This window comes from Sapajus apella, unplaced genomic scaffold, assembly GCF_009761245.1.
Source record: "Sapajus apella isolate SASKATOON/1434 unplaced genomic scaffold, GSC_monkey_1.0 scaffold30, whole genome shotgun sequence".
In the NCBI taxonomy this organism is placed as follows: domain Eukaryota; kingdom Metazoa; phylum Chordata; class Mammalia; order Primates; family Cebidae; genus Sapajus; species Sapajus apella.
The window spans coordinates 501,874-523,900 of NW_022436970.1; the positions used below are offsets into that span (position 1 = coordinate 501,874).

General features: G+C 33.9%; 1 protein-coding gene across 2 annotated transcripts; it reads left to right on the forward strand.

Annotated features, from left to right (window-relative positions):
• The first annotated feature begins 568 nt into the window (after nucleotides 1-568).
• CUNH18orf54 (chromosome unknown C18orf54 homolog) lies at nucleotides 569-20,857 on the forward strand. 2 transcript variants are annotated; one of them, XM_032293563.1, is made up of 10 exons: nucleotides 569-726; nucleotides 1,402-1,498; nucleotides 3,268-3,593; nucleotides 4,378-5,136; nucleotides 5,437-5,587; nucleotides 8,038-8,137; nucleotides 12,528-12,659; nucleotides 14,604-14,674; nucleotides 15,023-15,077; nucleotides 17,828-18,003. In XM_032293563.1, exons 3-10 carry the CDS (start codon nucleotides 3,314-3,316, stop codon nucleotides 17,864-17,866), a joined length of 1,587 nt encoding a protein of 528 aa, XP_032149454.1. In that variant the 5' UTR covers nucleotides 569-726; nucleotides 1,402-1,498; nucleotides 3,268-3,313; the 3' UTR covers nucleotides 17,867-18,003. The 2 variants fall into 2 exon arrangements, with proteins under 2 accessions (XP_032149454.1, XP_032149455.1); XM_032293564.1 differs by lacking the exon at nucleotides 15,023-15,077 and having other exon boundaries at nucleotides 17,828-20,857.
• The last annotated feature ends 1,170 nt before the right edge of the window (nucleotides 20,858-22,027 follow it).

Genomic DNA, 22,027 nt, shown 5'->3' on the forward strand with positions numbered 1-22,027 from the left:
ATCAAGGCTTCCAAGGAGTTTGTTAAATCCCATCCCTGGCCAAAATCTGCTCTCCGATCTCCCATCTGCTTTGTGTGTGAGAGGCTCCGGGGTGCGATAGGAGAGGCGCTGAAGAGTGAGCGAAAGAAGCGGTGAGGGGAGCTGCCTATTAGCTGAGATGGTGTCTTATTTTTGGGAGGGGATGCTCTGAAAGTGGGGAGGCTGAGCTCACTTGGAAGGACTGGAGCTGTGGGGCTCTCAGCGACCGGAACGACCGCCGCCAGCGCCCTGAAGTCTCCCTCCTCACCTAGTCCCCTCCCGCAAACCCCGGGGCCGGCCGAAGCAAACTGGCCGAGAATAGCTGTAGCGGAGGTTTGGAGAGCTTGGGGGGCAGCGACTAGGTCGCAGCCCAGATCCGCTCCTCCCAGCCCCAGAAAGGGGGAGAAACTGCACCTCCCAGCAGGGGTCGCGACATAACGCCCCACAGCATCCTCTTCAGTGACCCTGCCGCTTCCACGCCTCTGTTTGCGCCCCGCGCCCGGGGCACCACTGCCGCGCATGCGCACCGCAGGCCGGCGCCATGTTGGGGCGGTTTGAAAGCGAGCGCGGGCGTCGAGCTGCGCGGTGACGGCGGAGGAAGCTACGAGTGAGCCGAGCCTGAGGCGGGGAGGTGTCTGCGTTGGGGATGCTTTGTGGTGTCTCGCTTCGGGTAACAGGCCTGGGCTTGCGGCGGAGAGCTGTGGAAGTGTGCGTTTTCTTTTTTCTTTCTTTCTTTTTTTTAAATTTTGGGGCATTAGGGATGAGTTAGGCCGGAAAGGAGGGTATCTTTTCGAGGGGTGTCCCATACTGTGACAGCCGAGAAGAGGCGAAGTGGGGGTGGCGAGGAAAGAGAAGGAGACATCTCCTGAGGGAGGTCGCGTGTGGAATCTATGTGGAAGAAGAACACTGTAGGGGAAGTGCCCCTTGGGCGAGGAAGGGTCCCGGGACGCCGCGAAGGGGCCTGATAGGGCCATCTGGGGACCTGAGGTGGCGACCGGTAGGGGCTTGCGCTCTGGGGCGGTCGCCTTCGAACACTTCTCCGTCCGTCCATTGCGGCGGTCGCCCTGGCTGCTGAATAAATGGTTTCCGAGTCAAAAGCATCTCATTGAAGACCTTGTCTCCGTCTGTAACTAACGGCTGGTGGAACTCTAAAGAGAGGGTGTCTCCTGGATGTGGCTGGAGACGTTGGAACCCACCGCGCCCTGGGTAGGGGAAAGATGCGCAGTGCAGGGTCCGTGGGTTCCTGGCGTTATGCTGCCGGATGAACAAACATTCCCTTTCCTAACTTAGCAGTCACAGAGCTATTTCCAAGAGTTGTTTTAATTTCCTGTGTGATATTCCCATTGGCCATTTAACACTGAACGTTCTGTTTTTGAATCAAAGGTAGTTGAAATTTCTTGTCAGTAAGTTTAACATTCTGTTCTTCTGCGTGATGAATTTTCTTTTGGAGATTCGAACTGAAGCCTATACGGAGGAAATGGTAAGATAAATGGAATTTGTATGAGATATGTGGGGTTCAAAATAATCCTGTGGCTGAAGTAGGGGGAAGTGGGTGGGTACCATACCATAATAGATACTCAGAAATGTTTTCTAAATCATTGATGAAGGAATTCACAATAATAAAGATAAATAATCTACAATACCGTACCTTCACCCACTTCTCCCCACTTCAGCCACGATTGGGGTATGTTCAGTGATTGTTGGAAGCAGGTTGTTGAGTGCATAGGGGTTTATTGAACAATTCTACTTTTGCATTCTTTTTTTGGGGGGAAAAGTTTGAAAACTTTCCATAATAAAACGTAAATTCTACATTTTCTTTTTGTCCGTCCTTTGAGTTGAAATATCTAGTAAATGGTATCACCACTTAAGGAGACCAATACAACCGCTTTCTCTTTTAAGGTTTTGTAAAATAAAATCAGTAGTCTGTTATGCATTCAAGGAGAGAAAACCTTTGGCCAGGCTTATCCAAATACATTTACCTGAGTGAATTTAAACTTCTTTAAAAAAAAGGGATATGGAAAGTGTAAAGCTGGCTTAGTTTAGCCATTCGTCAGAGATATGCCAGTATGTCAGCATTCAGAGAAATCAATGAGGCTAAATAACTGTTACCTTATGTTCTGCCATTTGCACTGACCAAGGTCACATCTCTTATAATGGCCATTGCATGCTCTAACGCTGTGGTAGGATGACGTTTTACTCTGTCTCTTATTTAATTAGAAAACTGGATATTTTAAAGCCAAATTTTAACAGTTACTAAGATTACATTAAAAGTTTTTATAACTTAAATATTTCTAAAATTGTAGCCAAAAATTAAACATTATAACATCATAGCATTGTTAAGTCATCAAAATTAATCCTTTTTTAGTATAGGAAATCTATTGATTTAATTTTAAAAAGAATGTCATATCATGGACTGAATGCCGATTTATTCTGTTATTTCTTAGGTTTTTCAAATATACATCCTACTACTGTACTGAGGTGGACAGGGATTCTCTCAATAATGTAAAAACAGTAAGAACAATACATTGAGTTGATTTTCACATTATTTATGCTTCCTTTAAAAGAAGTGAACTGAATCTATTTAATGTAAGAATTGAAAATACGGAGGGTGGTACCAAAAACCAAGGTCAGGAAATGATTATTAACTATTTTAGGAAAAGTACATATTGCTAGCTCATTTTCCTGCATAAGACCTGCAGTTTATTTATGGATTTAAATGTTGAAAATATACTAGTGTTTATAACATTGAAAGTGAATATTCTCCATTGTGACTTCTTGTTTTGAATACTTCATTTGATGGCTTTAAAAATTTTGTTGAATACTATTATCTGCGGCACATGGTGGTAGGCTTATGATTTGAAAACTGTTATGTATAGGGGAATTTTAGGTATTGTGATGTCATAGAATATATCACCAGGATTGAAAAGACTGTTCATAAGTAGTTTTTAGGACTTTTTAAAAAGTAAGTACTCTTTCCTTGGTATTTTCCATGTATATTCTCAGATAACTTTTGTATACATACTTCTAGGCACATAGTAGGTACTCAGAAAATGTTTTCTAAATCATTGATTAAGGAATTCACAATAATAAAGGCAACAAAAAATCTACAATTCCTAACAAGGAGTGTCTGTTATAGATAATAGCTTTTATTCTTTAAAGAAAATTATAAAGGTTGAAATATTTAGTAATTTTGTTTGTATATGGTCACTATTTTTAATGGCACCTTAACATTTTGTTTTTTTATTACAGTTATTTTTAAGGGAAATGAATAGAAATAATCCACTTTGAAGAAGCCATGGCAAAATCAAACACAAAACATAGACTTTGTTCTCGGGAATCTTCAGTATCTTCGCTGCTGGCAAGTTGCAGCCTGAGTGGTAGTAATTCCTCTAATTCTGATGGCTCTTTTCACTATAAAGATAAGCTCTACAGATCTGCTTCTCAAGCTCTACAGGCTTATATTGATGATTTTGATTTAAGCCAAATGTACCCTGGTGCAAGCACTGGAAAAATTAACATTGATGAGGGTTTTACTAATACGCCACAATTCAACTATAGTTACAAACCAAACAATGGTATGCTTTTGTTCTTTATGTTTTATTTATGTTCAGATGTTTTGAAGCATTTGATAGATGTACTGTGGTATTGTACAGCTTGACATTATTTTTGTTATTTTGGAGTAAAAATAACTATTATAGTATTGGGATCTGGGTGTTTTTGTAAAATGATTATATAATTCTGTTTGGAACAGTAATATTCACAAGATGTTAAGAGTTTGTCCATAATAAAGCTTCCTTGAAGACAAGTTTGGAAAATGCAGTTGTTAATAAGTCAATTACTACTTTACTGAACACTTACAGAATGATCCTAGAATGGAAGAAGTTTGTATTCTGCACTTAGATGTGGTCAATATATTCCAGAAGAAGGGAATTAGAACAGCTGTCCTCTCTGTAATCCATGCCACTGAAGGGTTTGTATGTGATAGAGCAAGTTATTTTTCCACCTAGTTTAATAGCATATTTTTTCTATGCTGCAGTCAGTATTGAGTGACCAATGTTACTGTGATTGTATTTGTGTATCAGTTAGGTCTAGATGAAAAAAAGTTGAAGAAACAATAAATTAGAGAACAGGAAAATTCAGGAGGTTGGAGAGAAACATGTAGAAATTAAGTAACACATTGAAAAATCATGTGAGAAAGAAAGCACATCCTATTTTATCAACCTATGCCTTTTATGCTTTTAAAGCTTTAGTGAGGATAAGGGGAAAGCAGAAAAATGACTCAAATTCTTAATTCTCATTTACTGTTGGATATTGTAAAATATTTGTATATAATAAACAGAACTGTTCTTTGTTTTTCAGCTTTTGAAAACCTTGATCGCAAAAAGCACTCAAACTTCATATCCTATAAAAGACAGACTACTAATGACATAGACTCTATGAGCCTAACAACTGATGATCTATTAAGACTCCCAGCAGATGGATCATTTTCTTTTACTTATGTTGGACCAAGTCACCGAACGAGGAAGAAAAACAAGAAATGCCATGGAAGACTGGGTTCATTGGACACTGAAAAGAATCCAAATTTTCAAGGACCCTCCACTCCCATGGACAAAGATAACTTAGTTACTCCTGCTGTATGCACAAATATAAATGGAAAGCAATTTGGTAGGCTGAAAAACCCAAAACTTATCAATAGGACTAATAATTGCAAGAAATCGTCTTTCCAGGACAGTTCAGAACACAGTCTTGAAAAGAATTATCCAAGATGGCTCACTAGCCAGAAATCTGACCTTAATGTTTCAGGGATAACCAGTATACCTGATTTCAAATACCCTGTCTGGCTCCACAATCAAGATTTGCTACCTGATGCAAATAGTCAAAGGGTTTATAAAATATTTAAAGATGATCAGTGTCCCCTTAGACGTAGTCATCAGGCACAAGGAACTTCTCAGCTTGTTAATAAATTAGATTTTGAATATTCTTTTGAACCCTCAAAGTTTTCAAATTCCTTGAGTGATGATAAAGAATTAGTTAATGAATACAAATGTGATTTTGAACATAGCCAGTGTCAATGTGAGAATCCGCTTCTCCCAGGACAATCCACACAGCCGTTCAGTGGTAATACTTTGTTTATAGCTTACAGTTTTATTCTTTTTTTAAACCAAAAGAAGTGCTGTAAAGTTGAGGTAATATCTGGGAGCTTTTATGTTTTGTTTTTATTTAATCTTTTTAGAATGCTTATAATCTTCAAATGTCTTTTCTCCCACTTTTTTCTTTGCTTGAAATGTCACATCTTAATTTGCTGTTATAGATGAATATACATTCCAGATTATCAGAATTTTGACTTGTTTGTGAGATTTTGTTATGCTTTGTATTAACTTTTTTCTTCAAGGACTAATAGTCATCTTTTAAAATTAGGTGACAAAATTGAATTGCTTATCTTGAAGGCCAAGAGAAATCTAGAGCAGTGTACTAAAGAATTACCAAAGTCTATGAAACAGGATGACAGTCCTTGCTCATTAGATAAACTTGAAGCAGAAAGATCATGGGAAAACATTCCTGTTACTTTGTAAGTAAGTGACAATGGAAAAACTATTTAGTTTTCCAAGTGAAAAATGTCATGAATATCTGATTTATATTTAAATGAATGGTAATAATATTGTAATTCCATGGAACATAGCTTTGTGTTATTTGCTTTAAATTGCATTTTTCATTATTACCATTGCATTTTTCATTATTACCACAAGATGGTGTAATGTTTCATAACCTTAGGTATGTTATATAACATCTGTCTTTGTTACATGTTCATTTTGTTTCATTATAAAGTATTGATAAGCATCTTAATATGAGGAATTAAAACCAGAAAAAATCATTTTGCAGAGTAGTATAAAATTTGTGTTATTTTCTTCTAACTTTAAGTTTTTCCTCTCCATATAATAGAGTTATAAATTTCTTATTTACATTTTACTTTCCCTTTTAGTTGTTTTCCTTAAATGATGATACTTTTTTTGTTTGTTTTTTACCAGAAATACATTATTGCTAACCCCATATCATGCCTTAGGCTCTGATAATTTATTATCTTTAGTTGTCTACACTTTCGTTTTGTTATAGACAGAGTCTATCAGTTCCTAGATTCGTTTTTTATTCTCAGTTGATTGTCTCTTTTCAGAATGTAGAGATTGACTATAATTCTAATTTAGAAGCCTACCTCTGCCACTTTCTTGCTGTATGGCTTTGTACAATTTACTTGACTTCTCTAAACTTTAAAGATGGAGAAATAATGTCTGCTTCAGGGTTGTTGTAAAGATTATTTTCAACAGAAAATGAATATGAAGTTTCTGAACTAAGATGAGCACTCATAAATTTTAGTAGTGGTGATGATTATCTAGAATATTTTATTTTCTCCTTTTAGCTTCATTTCTCCAGTTGTTTCAACAACATATATATTTAAACTTGAGTTGTTAACAAGTTCACGTAATACTTGTCTTATTTTTCTTGTTTCCTAGTTGCTTATTTTATCACTTGTTTTGTGTGTTAATAAAGTATCATAGCTGCAATACTTTTCTTTTAATTGGAACCAAAATGGGCAAGCAAGTAGTATCAGAGGTGCTTAAATTTTTTGAATGCAATTAATATATTTTATAATTTGATAATGTAACTTCTAGCTTGTATGATTAATATTATCAATAGATTGGCTCAGTACCTTACATATAATAATTCACTTTTGGAAGACTGAATTTATATTGTGATGGGTATATTTGTAGATAAAACTAGTGATGAATTGCTGACAAGGAATAGATCTCAGTTTGAGATTGACAAATTATTGTAAACCTGTCATCAAAAACAAAATTGAATAGAAAGTACTCAAGGCAGTATTCTAAGTGGTAGAGCAAAACCACAACCAGATCATTGCTTTTTCTAAAAAAACTTTTTATTATGGAAAAGCTAACATAAATTACAAAAGTTGAAAAATAGTGTAATGAACCCCTATGTACCCTCCACCCATCTTTAACAATCTGGTAAATGTTTTTTAATAACGGACAGTGGATATACAAAGTATTGGCAAAGAATGGGGGAAAGGAGTACCTGATAGTATGAAAGGGCTTGTAAATTAGAAATCAAATATGTCAATAAAGAAGCATACTTGTTAAATAAAAACATTAGCATTGTGTAAATGTTAAAAAAAGATTCTTAGATATCTGAGTTCTTGAATTACACACCTTATAGTAATATATGAATAAGAGAGAAATAGATTGAATTCATTTTTGTGACTTAATAGAATTTGATTCTGGGGACATTCTTGTTTTTGCTGGAGATACCCTTTCCTCTACTGCCCCTTGAATATGAGGAAATAAATGGGTATTTATTATCTATTAAATGTATTAGGTACATAGAAAATTAATTCAGTTAGTTTATGCAATGTGTCTATGAGATAGATGGGATGACAATTGTTGAAACTGAAATTCAGATAAATTACCTAAGGTCATACAGTGAATGGGACTAAGATTGCATGCAGGAATGTTAATTTCAGAATTCTTTTCTCAGAATAATCTGTCCTTTATGTTAATACCAGTTATAAAGGCGAAGTCTGTTCTGTTGCTTCAAGTAGGAGTTGTAACTACCATTCTAGTTAAAACTTTTATGAGTTTGTGGGGTTTTTGGTTATTATCTGGTAACAATGTTAATTGGAAAAATGTACTCTTTATTTCAAACAAGGTGAGCTTTTGGAGCATAGTCTGTAGTTCAGGGCTTATTTAGCTGAATACTAATATCTTCAGTTTCTTCATAGTGTTTTCTCAAAGCTTGAAGAGAGAAGCAGAGGGATAAGGGGTTGGATTCTGGTATCAGTTTAGGGAGAAGATGAGGGAATTACCATACAACATTAATATTAATCACATCCATGATGATTATTTCTTGGTACCTACTTGTACATAAATGAGAATTCTTAAATTGTATACTGTTTACTTTTTAGAAATTGGGAACTTAATTGCTATCTTGCATCCTTTAATTCCTCTTTAGCAAATCTCCTGTTCCTGTTAACTCTGATGATGGTCCTCAACAAACTTCAAGGGCAAAGAGTGCTAAAGGAGTTCTTGAAGACTTTCTAAATGATAATCAGGTGGGTGAAATTAAAAGTTTTAAAACTTATTAAAAGATTTATGAATAATATGTAGATATTCTTAAGTTACTTAGATAATTTAAAGCAAAAAAAGACTCAAATCATCTCCTCAAATACACATCATTCCTCTCAGAATTATTGATCATATTATTTTTTATAATATTTTAAATTTTTAAATTAACACATAATAACCATACATGTCTATGGGATACATGGTGATGTGATAAACCATGAATATATAGTGATCAAATTGGAGTAATTTGCATATCCGTCATCTCAAATAGTTATCATTTCTTTGTGTTGGGAACATTTAAAATCCTGTCTTTAAGGTATTTGGAAATAAATGATAATTTATTGTTGGTTATAGTCAGCTGATATTGCTTTAGAACACTAGGACTTATTTCTCCTATCTAGCTATAATTTTATATATAAAATTTTTTAAATATAAGGTAATTTTTTTTTTTTTTTTTTTTTTTTTTTTTTTGAGACTGAGTTTCGCTCTTGTTACCCAGGCTGGAGTGCAATGGCGCGATCTCGGCTCACCGCAACCTCTGCCTCCTGGGTTCAGGCAATTCTCCTGCCTCAGCCTCCTGAGTAGCTGGGATTACAGGCACGCGCCACCATGCCCAGCTAATTTTTTGTAGTTTTTAGTAGAGACGGGGTTTCACCATGTTGACCAGGATGGTCTCGATCTCTTGACCTCGTGATCCACCCGCCTCGGCCTCCCAAAGTGCTGGGATTACAGGCGTGAGCCACTGCGCCCGGCTGTATAAGATAATTTTTATATAATTTTTAATATATAACAATTTATAATTTATTTTTAATATATAAAAGTTATATAATTATATAAAATTTTAATATATAAAAAATTGTAGCTAGATAGTAGAAATAAGAAAGTTTATTTCTCTTTCATTTCTGAAGGGAAAGAATTGGAAAGAAAGAAAAAAGATGAAAGAAAAAAATAACAGAAATTGGAAATAAATAAAATTATTATTATTAGAAGACATGATGGTGTATATGCAAAATCCAAAAGAATCTACAATAAACTAACAGAAATTTTTTATATATTAAAATTGTACATAATTTTAATATATAAAAAAATTATAGCTAGATAGGAGAAATAAGTCCTAGTGTTTAGGACTTTCTCTCTCCCTATTCTTTACCTCCCTCCTACCTTTCCCAGTCTCCAGGAACCACTATTTTACTCTCCACTTCTGTGAGATCAGCTAGTAAGCTTTCCCATATAAGTGAGAACTATGATATTTATCTTTCTGCACCTAGTTAATTTTACCTAACATAATGTCCTGCAGAATCATACATTTTGTCACACATGACAGGATTTCTTTCTTTTTGAAGACTGAATAATATACTGTTGTATATACGTGTTACATTTTCTTTACCCTTCTATCTGTTGATGGATACTTATGTTGAGTCTACATTTTGACTGTTGTGAATAATGCAGTGAACATGGATGTGCAGATATTTCTTTGACATATTGATTTCATTTCCTTTGGATATATACCCAGTAGTTGGATTGCTGGATCATATGGTAGTTCTATTTTATATTTAATTTTTTGAGGAATCTTCATACTGTTTTACTGTGTCTGGCTGTGTGTTGTGGCTCACACCTGTAATACCAGCACTTTGGATGGCCAGGGTTGGAGGATTATTTGAGTTCAGGAGTTAAAAAAAAAAAAGGTCCATAGCGAATAATACTAATTTATATTCAACAAGTGATTATTTCTTAAAGGTAAGTCGTAATATGAAATCTTAAACCATAATAACAACCTTCTTTGTCTCTTTCTACAGTTGTTGACTTAGTCTGATTTGTCTCATATAAGTAAAGTCACTCCACCTTGCTTTTGGTTGCCACTTGTATGGAGTATCTTTCTCCATCCATTCACTTTAAGTCTGTGTGTATCATCAAAGGTGAATGGAGTTTCTTTGTAGGCAACATATAGTTGAACAATGTTATTTTTATCCATTCAGGAAGTTCATCTCAAATTTTAAGTAGGGAATTCAATTTGTTCACATTTAAGGTTAATATTGATAGGTGAGGATGCATTCCTGTCATTTTGTTTACTGTACTCTGGTTGTTTGTATGTTCTTTCTTCCCCTCATATTGTTTATCATTATGGTTTGGTAGTTTTCTGTAGTAGTGTTTGATTCTTTTCTTTTTCCTTTGCGTATCTGCTCTACCAGTAAGTTTTATATTTCCATGTGTTTTCATGATGGTTATTATCATCTTTTTGCTTCCAGATGTAGAATTCCCCTGAGAATTTCTTGTAAGTCTCGTCTAGTAGTGGTGAATTCTGTTGGTTTTGGTTATGTAAGAAAGTTTATTTCTCTTTCATTTCTGAGGGAAAGCTTTGCTGGATATAGTATCTTGGCTTGTGATTTATTTTGATATTCACACAGGGTCCTGGAAACAGTCTCCCAAGAAACTAGGGATGACTATATATTGGGCTCTCCTCATGTTCTGTTTGGTTGAAATCATTTTTTTTGAATGTATGAAATGTCACTAAGGTTCTAAGAGTTGGAGATATTCAGAGATGTACCCAGAGACATTTATTAGGAGGTTTTACAATATTTTTTAAAACATTCATTAACATTGACACAGTTTATATGTTTTCTAGTTTTCTGTCTTCTTTGATACTCTGACCACTGCTTTGCATGAAAAGTCACTCAACTCAGACATAAATTCCAGAGGCAGCCTTTTATAACTATTATGGTTGGCCTAAGCAGCCGAAGTTCTAAAATAAAATAGTGGCTGGATGCCGATTATTTGGAGATTATACTTCGGATACTATCTCCAAGGGTGTAGGAGTATATGCCTAACTGGATCCTTTTACCCTTTTTTTTTTTTCTTTTTAAAATGTTTTTAGTTTGTTATGGTAAACTATACATAACATAAAATTTAAAATTTACCATTTTAATCATTTTTAAGTGTGTAGTTCTGTGGCATTAAGCACCTTCACTTTGTGTGTAGCTACCACTATAGTCCATTTTCCAAACTTTTTTATCTTCTCAAACTGAAACTTTGTACTCATTAAACTCTAACTCCCTATTTCCCCCTCCTCAGCCCCTGACAAATAGCTTTTCACTTTCTGCCCCTATGGAGTTGTTACTGTAGGAACCTTGTGGAAGAAGAATCGTTATATATGTACCTTGTTTGTGACCGGCTTACTCTGGTTAGCATATTATCTTTAAAGATCATCTATGTTATAGCATTAGTCAAAATTTCCTTTAGTTTTTAGACTGAATAATATTCCATTGTATGTATGTACTACATTTTGTTTATTCATTCATCCGTTGTTGAACTCTTGGGTTGTGTCCATCTTTTGGCTATTGTGAATAATTTTCTGTAAATATGGGTATACAAATATCTACCCGAGTCCCTGCTTTCACTTCTTTTGGATATATACCTAGAAGGGAAATTGTAGGATCATTCAGTAATTCTGTGTTTAATTTCTTACGGAATTCCTGTCCTGTTTTCCACAATGGCTATAGCATTTTACCTTTTCACTCCCTGTTTCTTATATCCTGTTCATATAACTATGGAAATGTCTTTAAAATCTTTTTAGCCATACTGCTTACCTGGAGTACCTTATGCTAATCAACAACTTTCTATAGAATTGAAGTTTAAGTCGTACTTATGGTGCACAGTCTATGCTGAAATATGTTAAATTACAGACATCTGTAGAGGCCTATTTGCTACTTGGTAGATAAGTTATTAGGGCACAGAAACTCATTTGAAAGATGTAAAATAATAGACTGGTAAGACTTTTAAAAAGAAATTTTAAGTATCCCTCACTTATTATCTTAAAAGAATCCTGACCACCTTATGTATCTTAAGTACTGTTGCATCCTTTGAACACAAATAAGGTCAGCGGTAATCAAGCTATGAGTGTTATTGAGGTAGAAGGAATGTATGTGCCATGAAGGGGTGAAAAGCTAGCATTCTGTACATGAAAACATATTTGAAAGTGTGCAGAGGTTGCTATATTTGAAATTCTAGTCCCTGACAAACTGGAAAGAACATGTTGGTTTATCTGTCCTCTGAAGACCTTTTCAGTTCTAAAAATTTGTGATTTTACATGTGCTAAATGAATTTGTCATTAATATAAATTTGTGCTATTTATTTTAAAAGAGCAATGACTAGAAAGGATATGCTAAACTGTTAATCATGATTGTCTCTAAGTAACTTCACCTGGGGCCTGGGGATGGGGAAGTGGTGAATTACAATTTTGATTTTTTAAAATACTTTATTGACATGTATTGTTTGGATTTTTACATTAATTTTCTATTATGGGAAAATAATGCAAAATAAAACTCTTCTTCCCCTGAGTTTGGTTGATTAACTTTATACTATCGTCTATTTTAACCTTAGAGTTGTACTCTTTCTGGAGGCAAACATCATGGTCCTGTTGAAGCCCTGAAACAAATGTTATTTAATCTTCAAGCAGTACAAGAAAGTTTTAATCAAAATAAGACCACAGAGCCAAAAGAAGAGATTAAACAAGTAAGAACAAATATAATTCATGAATTGAGATTTGTGAATTTGTATAAGATTTTTACATCTTTTTATAGACATAGTTTTATGTTAGTAAGTATGTGATATAACACATGTTGTAAGTGGCAGTAGTCTTCTTTTTTTTAGGAAGTAATTTGCTCACATTTAATTCTGTTTGATTTCTATAGGTGTTTGTCTCTAAATAGATTTTTCTATTTAACTTATGGTTATAAATCCAACATCTTAGTTATGATGATGTTACAACTATAGTATGAAAGGGCTGTAAGAGTTGTTTTTTAATGATCTACAAAATTAATCTATATGACCCATCTTCTGGTAGTTATATTTGGGGAGGCCTAGAAAACTTTTTCTTTTCTTTTTTTTTTTTTTTTTTTTTGAGACAGAGTCTTGCTCTGTCGCCAGGCGCCAGGCTGGAGTGCAGTGGCACGATCTTGGCTCACTGCAGCCTCCGCCTCCCGGGTTCAAGCAATTTTCCTGCCTCAGCCTCCCGAGTAGCCAGGACTAGAGGCAGACACCACCATGCCCGGCTAATTTTTATATTTTTAGTAGAGACAGTGTTTCACCATGGCCAGGATGGTCTCGATCTCCTGACCTTGTGATCTGCCCGCCTCGGCCTCCCAAAGTGCTGGGATTACAGGCATGAGCCACCACGCCCAGCCGAAAACTTTTTCAGTGTTAGATTTCTCCACACTCCTTTGTCATTTGAAATTTAATTTTGTTACCATGTGTTTATTGGCTGTTATAAATACAATTATATCAAGTTTTACTTTAGGGCCTTTTTATTTTTTCAATTTGTGTATTTTCTGGGAATTTGAAAATTTCATTCTGTTTTGGACTGCCATTCTATATGATAAACTTTTTTCCCACAAAAGTGTAGTGTTTAAGAACATAAGGGTTTCTGTTTTCCCAAATATGATTGTAAATTCTGTCACTTACTAGCAAGTGCAGTATTTGTGCAAATTATTTAACCTCTCTAGTTTCAGTTTCCTATTTAAAAAATTATTTATTTTTAATTGACAAATTATATATATATATTTGGTGTACAACATGATGTTTTGAAACATCATGGAATCACTAGGGAAGCTACTTACCTCTCATACTTTTGTGGAGAACATGTAAAATCTACTCTGTTAGTAATTTTCAAGTATATGACATTTTATTAATTTTAGTCACCATGTTGTACAATAGATCTCTTGAATTTAATCTTCTTGCCTAACTGAAATGTTGTTTTCGTTGACAAACATCTCTGCAACTCCTTGTCCCCACACCCGGATTCTACATATAAGTGAGATTATTATTCAGTATCTCTATTTCTGTGCTGGGCTTATTTCATGTGTCAATTTCCTTTTCTGTACAGTGAGGTTGTTGAGAAGATAAATTGAGACAAACTGTATAAAGTACTTACTGTAGTGCTTGGTACGTGGTAAATGTTCAATAAATGATGGCTCTTTTTATTGTCATTGTTTTATTGTTATTCAGTAGATTTATGAAATTTAGTTTTCATTACAAATGAGTTGATCAGCTTTTGAGAACCTCCACAGCTTGCACATTTGAGTTGTGTTTCTTAATTTCTGTCCTTACATTCTAATAATCATAATGTTAATATGTAGAGTGTAATCTATCCTTTCCCCTCTCATTTTAAACATCATTGAGATATAAGCCTGTTCAGTGAAGTCATAATTTTAAGCCAAGACTTGATTTTTAATGGATGTATATGTAGAAGTATACTTTAGGACAGTTGAAAAATGGCTGTTGTAGTGTTTTTACAATAAATGGAACATACAACTATTTAATGCTCTCTTGAAAATTATTTGCTAGAATTATTTGGAAATGTAGAAAATACTTTTTAATGTTTTAATCACATTTTAAATAGCATTTAGTTTTATACTTATATTTTTAATATTTTGTTATATTTGGTGTTTTTAATTGTAGGCTTCAGAAGATGATTTCTCTAAATTACAGTTGAAAGAAAGTATGATTCCTATTACTAGGTCACTTCAGAAGTAAGTATTCTTTGTTAATAAGGATACAAATTCATCTTAGCCATTCCTTTGACTCAAATCAAAGTTACAGGGTAGAAATAAGTAGTTTTAAGAGTAGCACTGCTAGGCATGTTTAAGCCTCTTGGAGCATACTATTTAATCACACTGAAAAACAGTTTTCTTTTAAACTTGTGCTTTCTCCTATTCTAAATGTTCTAAGGACCTAATGAGATAGCCTTAGAGCCCTAAAATACAATGGATATGAATCACTCATTTTGAGTATAAATAGCAACAATTTATGGTAGTATTTGTGTGAGTATCCTATAACAGTAACTTGTTATGAAATGTGTTTTCATATATTCTCTCCAGAATAAATATAATAATAAATGGATCATTATTTGGAACATTACTACAGAAATCTAAAGTAGGTATAATGACCTGGATATAAAAATAGTTCTAATTTTTTTAGTCACATTGTCTTAAATAATAAAATGGAGAAAAATACAAGTTGTTTCTATAGTCATGATATTGACAGAAGAGAAGGGTATTTATTTTGGAGTTTGTTGTATGACTATGAAGTGTCCTCAGAAGATGGAATGCTTTGCTTAGGAAATACTGAGATTAAAAGTTTCTACTCTAATAACACCATATCCCTTGGCAAGCTACCTTTTGTACTTAGAGAATTTGCTTAGTCTTCTGTGATCAAATGAACTGCTAGAAAAATAAAACATTAGACATGTAAACTTATGAATCTAATTGTCATAAATACATATATAGTTTTCATGGTCAAAATATATCATGCATGATAACTTCTTTCTCTCTACTTAATTCATTATTTTCAGGGTATAAATAATGCACCCTTGTTTGTAGCTTGCCATAGTACTGGGGTATAATGTTCCATACCTAGTAGAATTCAGTGAATAATAGTAATAACTAGCAAATGTCAGTATTCTAAGTGCTATTGAATATAATTCATGTGATCATCACAACCCTATGAGGCAAATACTATTATTATCTTCATAATACAGATTAGAGAAAAGGCATGCAGTAGTAAAGTACCTTGCCCACTGATACATAGCTGGTAAGAAGTGGGATTCAAAGCAGGCAGTCTGATTTGAAAGTCTGCATTTTAAACACTCCTCTCATTAATGATAGTGGCGAATTACTCATTGAGACTAAGTGCAGGGCCTCAGTTGATCATCTAGTATGAAGACTTCATTTTGCTTTAAAATTTGAGGTGAATGACCGTAAATTTTCCATTGCTCTTTATAGCATTGATACTAAACTTGTCACAGACCTAAATATGTTTTCTGAGTTAATGTACATACCCTAGATGTTTTTCTTGGTGAAAAAACGCTGGATTACAAGTTATTAAATCACCACAAAAATCAATATTGATCTGTAAGTGCTTTTACCATTTGGTCAAATTTTTTTTAATAGTAACTTTTTTTTTCTACTATAAACAATCAGTAGTCTTACCTGTATATGGAGTTTCATTTTTAGAGAAAGTTTACATTTTGTTAGATGGCCTTTAGTTATTAATCCTGTTGGATTAACTGAGCAGTCTTAATTTGTCTTTACATTTCAAAAGTATTATCAGAAAGATGTTTGTACTGTAATGAAGTAAGCTTAGACTTAACAAAAGTTACTTTCATTCTGTAGATTAACTGTTTTAAGGACACTTTAAATTTAGTTCAGTCTCAGAATTCCTTTTTCCAGGCTGCAAAATATTCCGGTTTAGGTATGTGGTCATCTTTTCATACTTCAGATATTTCAAATGTATTTCAAAATTTCTAAAATATTTCTAAAATATTTTAAAAGTTACTGATTATACTTTGTAGGCTTTAATGGCCTTTCCTAAGGTAAAAGTCCTATTATGTCTCTTTACGTTCCTCAAATAACAGTTTTTGTTTTTAATAATTTGGGTGGCTAACCAGTTTTAAGATATTTTTCATTAGCCATAGCATACTCTAAGCTCTTAGTCTGGCCTTTGTTTACTCCCTTAAATACTCAGTTTTCTTATATTCTTCAATGAGGAATATCTGCTCTCTAGGAAGACTTATTGGAGCTGGTATTACAGGCGCGTGCCACCACAACCTGTCTAATTTTTGTATTTTTAGTAGAGATGGGGTTTTGCCCAGGCTGATCTTGAACTCCTGACCTCAGGTGATCCACCTGCCTCAGCCTGCCAGAATGCTGGGATTACAGGCGTGAGCCACCATGCCCAGCTGAGTCTTGTAAAATTTGAGTTATTTTACCTCTCATTGCTTAGTAACTTTGGGTTGAATTATTGTTACTTAGTCAATGAAGGTGAGAATCTCAAAAATTAACTGAGGTTGCCAAAAAAGGTGGGAAAATTGAGAGTCTTCTTATTACATTTGAGTAAAAGTGTCCAAGAAGTGTATAGTACAGAGAAATAGATATATATGCAGTAATTAATACTACTAGTTTCCTTCCCTCTCCTTGTCCTGGGTAAAGTTGAACATGTAGTTTATTATACATTTATTGAACAATTACTGTGTATAAGAGACTATAGAATAGACTTTTGTAGTCATTACCTTTCCAAACTCACCATAAATGGAAATTACTAACACTGGAAGTTATTGCACAACTTTTATTTTTTTAATTTAATTTTATTTTCTTTATACAGACTTACTGGAGTAGTCAGCAGCTTCCCCCACACTCAATAAAAATGAGTTTTGTTTAGATTTGTAACTAATCCTTAAATGTTATTTAAAAAAAAGCTATCTTGAAATGTAAATGTTAAAAGTTATTTCTGTGTTTTACTTCTTAACTAATATATGCAGGATACCTAAAGAAAAGGTATCATTTCACAGAGCTGTAATAAAAATTACTTGAAAAAAGTGTTTTTGTTAAGTGATACAAATGATACCTATTGTTTCTTGTTAGGCCACTTGGGAGATTATCTTAAAAAGGTTAATGTCAAATAGTATAATTTTTAAAGTAAGTGTTTATAGAACTTTAGATAAATTATTTTAACCCTCAGTTATTCAGATCTCAAGGTTTGATAAGGAATAACTCTTACCAGTTTTGAATAAAGTAATCACCATAATCACCATCTTTTTTTTTTTTTTTTTTTTTTTTTTGCTATCTGCATTGGCTATTTAGTTCTTAATACTTGGTTTATAATGTGTTTTATACTTTTTGATGAAGGGCTTTGCACCATTTATCTCGCCTGAGAGACCTGGTTGATGATGCTAATGGAAAAGAGTCACCGAAAACGTGAAGAGGAAAATGAAACTGTCACCAAAATAAATAGTCACCACAGAACAAATATTTTTTTTCTATTACATAAACTGACAAAGTAAATATAAGCCATATATTATTTTGTAATTGGTTCAATGATTATATATTTCTGAAACACTGAACTTGAAAATACCCATAGGTTTTGTGACCTATTTTTATTTTGTGCCAACATATTAGAATGTGAGCTCCAAAGACCCACAATATATCCTAAAGTCTTACTTTTGTCTTCTGGCCAGCGAATGTCTAATATTTAAAGATGGATGACTTCTGTTCTTGAAACCTGTGTGGATTTTAACCTTCTTCAGCATCCTTAACATTTTATTATCTGGTTCAGGATCATTAAGAAACTTCCTGGTTTTTATCCAAAATCTCTTACGTTAAATAGACTTTTTTTTTGGTTATAGTTAGCGTCACTTTTAAACAGCTTAAAGGAATATCAAAATTGTTATTGTATATCTCATCTATATGGAAGTCTGTTGCTTTTAAGTTTTCATAAATTTAATATTTAAGATACATTGTATTTGAAAAATTACAAATAGTGGAGCGATATTGTGTTAAAAGGAATTCTATGCTGTGACATTCAAGAGAATCTTCTCATTTAATTAGTACTTTGATTATATATAAGATAATCTTAATGGTTAACAGTTTCCAAAACCTTTTTGGGGGTATATTTAAGAATTTGATATTTTGATATTAGATTGTTTACCAGATTTTAATTTTGGGATTAGCTCAAACTAGTGAAAATTATGACTTAATGACCAATTGCTTTATGAAATTTGGTAACTAAACTTAAAATGAATATGGAAAATCAGAAAGCACCTATTATTTTAGAGCTATTTTGTAAGAGTTGTGCTTTCTCTAACACAATCTGTAGTCTTAAGTTTGTCTCTAGCTGGAACTGAACAAAGCTCTACAATTTTTCAGTTTTTATCAAGCACTTACTAATCCTTAGAATTAAGTCATAGAGTGTAACTAATATAGTACATTACAGCCTGATAAAGAATACTATGAATATATATAACTACTACAAATTGACACTTCACTCAGATGATAGCATTTTTGCTCAGTAGATGTATTGTCAAATAGGAATTTCTAAGCACATTGTGTCAAAACATTTTTTCCAAACTATTAAAGCATCATTTAATATATTTGTTAGAAGTGACATGTCAAACTCTACAGTGAGCCCTGTGGGTTTTTTGTTTGTTTGTTTGTTTTTGCCAGTGAGTGTTTCACCACACTGCTATGGCCAGTTTGAGAGGCAGTTACCAAGAGGTTTGTTTTGTTTGCCCTGTGGAGATATTTTTGCCACTGACATTGTTTTCTGATTATAGTCTGCTTCATAGAAAATAGCCTGCATAATCAAACAAGGAACTACTTTGAAGATTAAAGTATACCTGGCTATTAAAAATACAGATTTTATATGGTAAACATCAGGTAGGTCTGGGTGGGTTATGTTCTAGGCCTAGCAAACTCCTCTATTAGACAAGTTCTGAAGAAGGCAGAGAATATAAAGGCATCAGGTGGTAACTTCTAATTGTATGTTAATTATATGTTGATCATACATAACATATACTATGCCAGGAAATTATAATGACTGAAAAGCACCTATTTGGTTAGTGCTTCTATCTGTGAGAACATGACATATCTCCAATACTAAATGAGATAAGCCTGTTCTAAAATCTTACAGCCAAATTTTAAGAAACTTGATTATGCTTATGAAAGGAACATTGTTTTCTCGTTTTAAGTATGGAGAGGTTTAATCCTTTATCTAATAAAGGAATTAATTTTAGCAAAATGATTCCTTCCTACATTTTTATAAGAAATATCTAGGAGAGTCAACAGAGAAAAATAAAATCTAAACTGATAACTATTCAAGACATTCTCTAAATAAGAGATTTAATTACAAGCTTTATATCTCAGGGTCCTTTTTAGGATTCCAGGGGAAAAGAGCAGGATAACAGTATGGAGACTGCTAAGTTGAGAATTTAAAACAAATGAGAACATGAGATTTTAAAAGCTGCATTGTGAATATAAAATTTTTATCAATCCTTTGCTCTTATTATTTTAGATATATTAAGAAAATAGAAGAAATTAAGAAATTTTAATAAGATGTTTCAGATCTTTGAGTATGAAAATATAAAAATTTAAAAGCCTAATTTCAAAAACTATTTGAGATCAAGGGACAATGTTGTCACCAATATGAAGATTCAAGACTGAACTGTATTGTCTTCACTATCAATAAGAACTTTATTTTCAGTTTTTTCTCCAACAATAGAGATTTCTGACCAAATTAAGGAACACTGTTTTCTTGGGTTTGTTTTGAGTATATGTCATTATAGTTATGTTCTTGTTAAAATGTATAATTGTGGGATTTTTGTATTGTTTAGTATTTAATGGTGTATACTGTGTTGTTAAATTATATGTGGTTATACCAAAATGTTGCCCGAAGATAAATCATGACAAGGTTCCCTGTTTATTCCTGTGTTTTAAATACATAGAATTGCTCTTGTAGATTTGAATTTTTGTTTCATTTTTTTCTGTCCCATCCATCACTCTCCGTATCTCAGAACCTTTTTGGTAGAACTGCTATCCAGAAGTGAACTTGTAAAAAGTCAAGTAGCATGAAAGGAGACAAAAAGAAAGCAAAAGGCCAATACAGTGGATAATTTCTGAGCACTTGAAGTTTCTTCAAAAGTGCAAGACTGTGTGTCTTCCTATTAGATGTATAAATTGGATATTTCATGCCTAATTGAATGTCGTATTGGATTACAGTGCCTATCATAAAGTGATTGGGATAAATTGAGGCCTAAACCTGAACACCTTGTAGAGCATATTGTTAGAAATTTTTCCTATGATATTTGAAGTTATTATTTTCCCATTTTCTTTTCTTTTTTTCTTTGTACATCATATGTCCCTAAGATTGTTTTCCTGTTTTGGTTTGGACCAAAAAAACAAACAAAAAAAAAAACTTAATTTTTTATCTTCCCAGTGTATTCTGCATTGTCCTTACCCTAGATCAGACAATTCTATGTAACAGTTTTTCTCACAATGTAGCAACTTTTATCCACCCTTCAATACCTTCACTGGGACTAGTTCATTCATTTTCAAATAGCTATTTCAACTTTTAACCTCTCCTGTCTTTGTCTTTTATGCAGAAGCCAGAGTGACTGGTCTTGGCAAGACTCTTGTGTATTACCACTCTGACCTTACTGATTTGTTTCAGCAAATTTGCTGTAGTTAAATTGTTTTGTTCAGATTCCCCCCAACATTATTTATGTCTCCTCATCTTTGTGCATATTATTTCTCATGCATGAAATACTCAAGTTTTATTCTTTTATCCTGCTGAGCGTGTCCCTCAGACTGTGGCCCAGTGATGGATGAAAGGAGTACTCAGGCATGCAGTGAAAGAGTGCTAGGGGACCGCCTGCAGAGTGAACAGTCTCGATAAGCTGGCACTGCTTGCTTTTATTCAGTACAGACATGCTGAAAGCCTGGAGCAAATACAGTCTATTGGTAATTAACATTGTCGTCCCCCCTTGCAGGGAGCAGTCTCACATGTGGATGATTAAAGGTCACTTTCTGGACAATATAAGCAAACAAGCCTATTTAGATAAATTCCCCTACATTCCCTGGTACCTACTCCTCGCTCTTTGCCTCAGGGTAAGAGAACAGCTGCCTTCAGCTTATTCTTCCCCAAAGCTTTGCAAAACCTTCTGACCTTTCAAGAAGATTTGCACGTTTTCCTATTGCTTCTCCCACCACCCTGACCAATCTCCTACATCTTCCCTTTTTCTGTTTTTTTGAATCAGGTTTTGTTGAAGAGTACAGATGTGTGCTGCAACAGTGTTTGTCAGGTGCAGCAGTTAGAGCTCTTGTTCTGACTTTGCATCCTAGAATTAGTAAATAACGTAAGACAAATGTGAGTATAATTAGTGTCATTCTTTCCTAATGAAGGAGTGATATGTAGCATGACTTGGCACCTTAGCCCAATTTGTGCCATGACTGAGGGACCCCACCAGGGGCATGTCAGTCCTTTCTAGCCAAGCAGTCACATTGTTAGGGGCTGGGAAGGAGGTGTCCACTCAAAGTAACAGGGCAGAAGAAAGG

What these genes read in the sequence shown, in the direction of transcription:
- CUNH18orf54 (XM_032293563.1), top strand. Translation starts at nt 3,314, where the DNA reads ATGGCAAAATCAAACACAAAACATAGACTTTGTTCTCGGGAATCTTCA. An exon ending in GAAAACATTCCTGTTACTTT is followed by an intron (nt 5,588 to 8,037) that starts GTAAGTAAGTGA and finishes ATTCCTCTTTAG; the next exon opens with CAAATCTCCTGTTCCTGTTA. An exon ending in CATTACTACAGAAATCTAAA is followed by an intron (nt 15,078 to 17,827) that starts GTAGGTATAATG and finishes TTTTTGATGAAG; the next exon opens with GGCTTTGCACCATTTATCTC.